The 7,455-nt window shown below is 51.9% G+C and overlaps 1 protein-coding gene across 4 annotated transcripts in view; it reads left to right on the forward strand.

Moving 5' to 3' along the window:
• LOC137771449 (neural cell adhesion molecule 1) overlaps positions 1-5,867 on the forward strand; it is a 315,820-nt gene extending 309,953 nt beyond the window's left edge. For 2 of the 4 annotated variants that reach the window (XM_068554810.1, XM_068554811.1), the window contains exons 17-19: positions 1,178-1,294; positions 2,284-3,090; positions 4,540-5,867. In XM_068554810.1, coding sequence (XP_068410911.1) covers positions 1,178-1,294; positions 2,284-3,090; positions 4,540-4,660 — 1,045 coding nt within the window. In that variant the 3' untranslated portion in view covers positions 4,661-5,867. The remainder of the gene's footprint in view (positions 1-1,177; positions 1,295-2,283; positions 3,091-4,539) is intronic. The other 2 variants (XM_068554812.1, XM_068554813.1) reach the window with 1 other exon arrangement.
• Positions 5,868-7,455: the final 1,588 nt, after the last annotated feature.

Raw genomic sequence — 7,455 nt, forward strand, 5'->3', positions numbered from 1 at the left:
GAGTGCTAGACTCTGCCCCGGCCCGGGACCCAGCAAGGGAGCCACCTCAGCTTCCCCATTGGAAACCCCGAGGGGAGCAGAGCATTAGAGAACTGTCTCTCAAAGCAGGGTCTTCAGCGGTACCTGTTTAAAAAGCAGACACCTGGACCCAACCCCACAACTAGAATCGCATAGACGTTTGAAATCCCTACGTAGGTCAAAATGAGGGGAATTGTCAGAGCTAAGCCTGGAGGGGAGCTACCAGGGAGGGGTCAGCATTTGAGAGACACACTTGCCTTGCTGCCGTTCATGCATCCATCATTCAACAAATATTTATGGCGCAGCCGCTACAGGCACGGCACCATCCCCAGGCGTTAGGGGACAGCAGTGAACAAAGCAGATGAAAATACCTGTCCTCCCGGAGGACGATCCAGCATCCTCCTGGAGGATGTGCTCCAGCATCTCTGGAGAAACAGATCCTGAGCCAAATAGCAGGAACCTTCACAGACTGTCACTGGGCGGGGCTGAGGTGGAGCAAGGCGAGAAGGGACGGAGCAAGGAAATAAGTTGTTAGCACCACCCCATGCCAGGCCCTGTATATACATATACATACATCATATACTTATACATGTATGTACATGCATATACACATACGTATACATGTTTTACTTACATATACGTATAGCTATACTTATACACGTGTGAACTTACATATACATATACACTTACAGATATACATACATCATATACTTACACGTATACATACGTACATATATGTACACGTATACTTATATATACATCATATACTTATCCGTGTTCGTACTTACGTATACACATACACATACGCGTACATACTTATGTGTATACGAATATAGATGACTTGAGCACTGAACTGTGCCAGGCACTGTGCTAAGCACTTTATATCCATTATCTCAGTTAATGTTCATAACGTCTAGGCAAGGTAGAAACGGTTATTTGCCCCATTTTCCAGGTGAGGAAACGGAGGTATGGGTGAGCAGGTCACACAGCTAGCGAGAGCGGGGGCTGAGATGCCGCACTTGACTCTGGTTCTGGATCCCACCACCCCCCCCCCCCAGCCTCGGGCCAGGCACAGGTGCCTGAGCTGTAGCTGGCTTCCCCGGGAGCCCCCTGCATCCCCCAGCTCCCTGGGATGGAACCAGCAGAGCTGTCTCCACAGGAAAGATGAGTCCAAGGAACCCATCGTGGAGGTGCGAACTGAGGAGGAGCGGACCCCAAACCACGATGGAGGGAAACACACAGAGCCCAACGAGACCACGCCGCTGACGGAGCCCGAGTACGTGGGCGGGTTGGGCTGCCACCTCCTCGGCAGAGCCTCACACCCACCGCATCACCCTACGCACAGCTCCATGCTTCCCACCCACGCCTCCCCGCCGAGCATGGCAGGCGAGAATTCTGGAGTGCTGGGCCAGGAGCGCCTGACCCCACTCTCTCCCTAGACACGAGGCATTCTTGATTCTACCTGGGTGGCTGTGGATGCCTTAAAGCCTCCGTGCGTACGTGGGATCCCTAGACCCTGTGCCCAGGTCACACACACATTCTGGAAATGGCTTAAGGAGATAAAACTTCATTGAGAGAGGCTGAGCTTAGCAGATTCTGTTTAGGATATCCAAGAATTCTAGGGTTTTCTGCATTCTTCCTAAAAGGGCAAGGGAAGCTGGGGCCCCGGTAAAAGCTCCCTGGTTCTCCTGGTCTCGGAAGCCTTGGGGACCCTCGGTCAGAAGCCACATCCAGCTGTGATGGTAATGACCACGTGGGTATCATGGGTCCTGTGGGTTTGAAGGAAATGGAGTTTCATGGAAGCACAAAATCTCTGGCTGGACCACCCACAGCCCTGAGGGACCACGTGGAGCCCTCTTCGTCTCCGGGGCAGGTGGGCCCAATTCCCCAGGGACCTATGACGCCTGCGGTGGTGGACGCTGAGCTCCAGCTGGCCTCTCCCTGAGTCGAGATGCAGGCAGGGGTCCGAAAGGGCCGCCAGGGCCGTAGGGAAGGGAGCCCCGTGCAGATCGGGAGGGGAGTCAGCAGGGAGGAAGGTGACAGGCCCTGTTAGACTGCCGAGTTCTCTGTTGTCTCCTGTGTCCTCTTCTGCCCGCCTGGGCGTGTGCTTCCTCTCGCGTCCTCCTCTCTCTGTGGGCCTGTGTCCATGCCTGTGCGTCCCCCGCATGCCAGCCCCCGGCCCCCGCCTTGGCCTCCGCCCTTCCCGGCTTCTCTGTCCGTCTCAGCTTCATCGTCTATCTCTTCTACTTCCTGTCCTCCCCACAGGCTGCCTGCTGACACCACAGCCACTGTTGAGGACATGCTGCCTTCTGTCACCACCGTCACCGCTAACTCTGACACTATCACCGAAACCTTTGCCACTGCTCAGAACAGCCCCACCAGTGAGACCACCACCCTCACCTCCAGTATCGCCCCCGTGGCCACGGCCACCCCTGATTCAAACTCTGTGCCCGCCGGCCAGGCCACCCCTTCCAAGGGGCCCGGCACCGCCGCCACCTCCCCGCCCCCAGCCTCAGCCCCCAAGGTCGCCCCCCTCGTTGACCTGAGCGACCCCCCGACCTCAGCCCCCGCCGCCAGCAACCTGTCCTCTAGCGTCCTGGCAAACCAGGGGGCGGTGCTCAGCCCCAGCGCCCCTGCCAGTGCAGGCGAGGCCCCCAAGGCCCCTCCGGCCAGCAAGCCGGTCCCCCCCCCGGCCGGGGCATCCGGTCCCCTAGCGGTGGCACCGACGACCCCCACCCCAGAAGCCCCCCAGGCCAAGCAGGAGGCTCCCGGCACCAAAGGTCCGGACCCTGAGCCCACCCAGCCCGGCACCGCGAAGAGCCCAGCCGAGGCAGCCAGGGCCCTCGCCAGCCCGAAGAGCGAGGCGGCCTCCATCAGCACCACAAACCCTGCCCAGGGCGAGGACTTTAAAATGGATGAAGGGAACTTCAAGACCCCAGATATTGACCTTGCAAAGGATGTTTTTGCAGCCCTGGGCTCTCCTGCTCCCGCCGCCGGGGCCAGTGGACAAGCCCCTGAGCTTGCTCCTTCCACGGCCGACGGCGCTGTTCCTCCTGCGCCAGCCAAGACCGAGTACGGCCTCTCTCTGTCCACTGTCGTCGGGGGGTGTCCCGTGGTGGTGTGCGTTTGTGCTGTGTCCTCCCTGTTAGATGTGTCTTCAGCCTACTCCAGAGCTTCTCCGAGGCGACTGTCAGCCAGGGGCTGGGCCGAGGCAGAGCGTGGGCACAGGCAGCAGGCCCGGCAGGCAGCCGCCTGCTGACTAATTAGGCCACGTTAATTAGGTTTTATCCTTATCGTCCTAGCGGTGGCGTCTGTCGTCCCTGCAGGAGCCTTTGCATTCGGGCCACAGATGAGCATAGCTTGGGAAGTGAGCTAAAGGAGGTCAAGGTGCCCTGATCGGCCACCCTGGGGCCCGCAGGCAGTGTGTCATCCAGGGCAAGGCCGAGTCCCCAGCAGAATGGCACGGGTATTCGGGAAGTAAGGAGGCAGACCCTGAGGCTTGTGTGGGGAGAGGCTCTGTGTGGTCCAGAAGGCCCTGTCACACTCCAACCGACACATCCACCCTTGCTTCTCCTGCCCTTGAGTGACTGGGAAGACGCAGAGCTCCCAAGCACTGAGTGACCGCTGGGTCTTCCAAGTTCGAGGCCAGGTCCTTCAGCTTACAGGTTTCTTCAGTGTGAGGCCAAAATGCAGGGGCACCAGCTGGGGCTGGGGTCTGAGTCTGCTCTGGTGCGTCCTTAAACCAGATTCTCACTCTTGGGACTGACAGAGGCAGAGTCAGACAGAGGCTTTTATAGAGGCTCCTGTGGCTGCTCCCAGATAAGCGGAGGTGCTGCCACCAAGAGCAGCAAGGGGACCCTCACCAGGAGCCCCGAATCTGTCAGAAAATAAAAGGACAGCCCCGCCCACTCCACCCCACTCAGCTCCCCTGCAGCCCGGCAGCCCACTCTGGCCTCTCACCCGACTCCCATGGAAAGCTGCCTCGGTAACAGAGCATTTTCTTACCCTGCCCAGGCAAGCCATAGAGGCATCACCAGGAAAGGCAGAGCACAGAGGTTGGGGGGGCGAGGACAGGCAAGAACAGGTGGTTTGCAGAGGGCCCCCTGGAATCAGTACCAGGGAGCCCAACATAACATGATTCATACCAAGCTGGGCCACTGCAGCCATGCAGGGTGAGGAAAAGGCTGCACCTGCTGCACTTGCACCACCCCAGGTAAAGCTGGAGGCCCTGGCATCAGATTAAGGCCGGAAGGGCTCCTTCCGCTGATTCAGAGGTTCTCCACTTTGGCTGCAAGTTAGAACCACTTGGGTGCTTTTAAAAGTCACCACGTTCAGACCGATTAAATCAGGATTTCTGGGGACATGGCCCAGGCATCAGTGATTTTTAGAGATGCCAGGTGATCCTGACGTGCAGCTGAGTTTGGAGACCAGTGCTCTAACTGGAGCCCCCTTTGAGGAACTGGCCAGAGGGTGCGTTACTGCAGACCGTGGTCTCAGTGCTGTTTTCCTGATTCTCCACAGGAAGGGTCCTGTAGAAGCAAAGCCGGAGTGCCAGGAGACAGAAACGAAGCCAGCGCCAGCTGAAGTCAAGACGGTCCCCAACGATGCCACACAAACAAAGGAGAACGAGAGCAAAGCATGATGGGTGACGAGATACCAGCAAAGATCAAAATAAAAAGTGACACAACAGCTTCACCAGAGCATCTCCAATATCTCATACACACACACACACACATACACACACACACACACACAAACACACATCTCATTCCTTTAGTGTCTTTTGCCTTTAAAACAAACAAACAAAAAAAACTAAGCAGATCAACGTGGGATCTCCTTTTTGTAGATTTATAGAAAGGGTTCCTTTGTTGTGCACTCACTTGTAAGAAAATGAGACAAAAAGGTGAAACCCACAGCCAAACTAGGACTCTCCGTTCCCTGAAACCATTTAAAAATCAAACAAAAGGACCCCAAATTAAGAATCTAGGAAGCTCAGAAAAAAAAAAAAAATCTAGGTTCAGGAAGACCGCACTTGGTGTTGCCCAACTGGCACAGACCAGGTTCAGAGAAATACTTCCAGACACTAAGACTAACCGAATGAACAAAGTCCAAGTTTATTTTTATACTTTCAGTCGAGTTTGAACTCTGTAAAACCTCATAAATAAGTTATAATTTCTGTTCACTTTGTATTTGTTCAGTATGCAAAGTGTGTCACCCTTTCTAGCTGAATTCAATTCCCACATAGACTCTTGTTTTGTAGGAAGAATGCCAAATTGCAGCTTCTGGGGGTAGATCTCAATTTGCAGTATTCGGATTTCTTTTCCTTTTCTTTTTCCTTCTTTTTTTTACCTTTCTGCCAACTTTGCTTTCCAGTGTTTACAAGTTGACAAATGTTTGACTTCAGTTGTGTTTCAATGTCCATGTAAAATAGCTGCCTTTTTTTTAAGTTACAAGTACTGCCTAGGGGTGTAGGATCATCACAGGACAGCTTCACGAAATCTGATTGTTTACAGTGGCTCTTCCCCCCTTTCTGATTTGAAAATTTTGCCTGTGTGCGACTCACTCAGGTGAAAATCCATCTCGTTCTGGAATGGTTTTGCTTTCGGGTTTTCAGTTCTTTTTTGTCTCCTAGGGGGTTAGACCACTTCTGATTAGCTACCACCTGCCTGTATCTGTGAAAAGGATCTGCTCCCCAGGCATCCCTGTCCTTCCTTTTGAAGGACTCTTAGGCTTTGTTGAATGAAGCAGAGAAGATTGTATAGTTGGGGCTGGTCTTGGTGAACACACATTTTTACCCCAAACATCCCCTTTTTTGTAGAAAGCCAAATAAAATATATACGTACAATTTCCTTTTGAGCCCAGAATCTAGATTTGAGCGGAAGAGCATGTGTGCTTCAGGGAATTAGTGTCTTTTTTTGGAAGTCTGTTGAAGTAAAATAACATCGGCCTTCTGTTCACTTAGGCAGCATTTGTAGAAACAAAAGAGAAAAAAAAAAAAAAAAACCTGCTGTCTGGAGTCATAACACAACTTTCCTGGATTGGAAACCAAGTGGGGGAAAAAAAAAAATACAGAAACTTTAAGGGGGATGGGAAGGGGGAGAAGGGAAAAGCCAGCCCTTTGTATAGAAATTTTGCTTTTTTTTCCTCATTCTACTTTAGAACTGCAAGCTTGTGCACTGTGGATGCGTGAATATTTTAGTGTGAAACGTGTTTTTGTCATAGTATTGAAATAAAATTTCAACATAGTTTGGTTGTGGAAGGTATAGCAGATAGTTCAGAAAAAAATATTCAGGAAACAAAAATAAAGCTTAAAAGGAATTGAAGCCTTTAAACAAAGAAAATGAAGTAAAAGCGATTGTGATAATGAAGATGATGCTAAGTCAACAGAAATCAGCACTCTGCAGGTACCTTTCGCAAGGTACAAAACAGCAGGAGGTTAGGGTAGCAAGGCTTCCCCTGAGTCTGTTCTGTGGGCCACACTCCCCAGTGTTCTGACACTTCTGCAGACTAATCAGTGGCGCTATGCTAGATAATCATATCAAACTGTGAAAAATAATGGTCTTGTTATTTGCTCAATGTGGGGTTATTTTGCATTTTCTCAGCTCCTGGGGATGGAAATGGAGGATCCCGGTCTACACAGCTCTGGCCCTTTGATGTTAGGGCTTGCACAAATCTATGGTTCGAATGCACAGGCCCTCAGGAACAAGTCAGGTGAAGACAGTTGTTAGAGCACACAGAGCACACAGCAGATGGGAGCTCCTGGGCGTCTGAGACAGACGGAGAGGACCCAGCGGGGAGTGGTAGGCTCTTCCGGTTCCCCAGGTTGTCAGTGGAATCAGTTCCTCATCTTGTGATGTTAATGGCTTTGACTACCTAGGCCAAGCCCACACTATACCTTGTCAAGACTGTGCATCTCACTCCAAGGGGTTGTGGTCAAGTAAACTGATTTTGGTTCCGGTGGTTAGGAAGAGAAAGAGGTATGGTCAACCCTCAGATAACCTGGCCCAGGGCAGCTGACTCCCCTGCCCCCCTCCCTAAACCCTGGCTCTGCCATTGGCTGGAACCCAAAACTTTGTCAACCTTTTGTTTTGCCTCTCTCCCATCATACATAGATTTGTCTCTGCATGCGTGAGCTTTCTTTTCTTTAAAGAAAAAAAAAAAGAAAGAAACAGAGCAGTGCTTTCTTTAAAATCAAAGAGGGAGTCCCTTTATTTTCAAGACGTTCTATCTTTTATGTTAAAGGATAAAAGCTTATAGTTTTCCTTTTTTTAATTTTTTGAAGGAGGGATCACTCTACCGGTTTCCAGTGTCTATGTGTCTACATGTGTATGTGCCATACATATGTATTCACATAAATACCGGCACGGCCAGGTTCTGCTGGAGGGGCACTCAAGTGCCATGCACGGAGCCTCGGAACCCTGAAGGGCTGTAGTATAT

This window comes from Eschrichtius robustus, chromosome 11 (assembly GCF_028021215.1).
Source record: "Eschrichtius robustus isolate mEscRob2 chromosome 11, mEscRob2.pri, whole genome shotgun sequence".
In the NCBI taxonomy this organism is placed as follows: Eukaryota; Metazoa; Chordata; class Mammalia; order Artiodactyla; family Eschrichtiidae; genus Eschrichtius; species Eschrichtius robustus.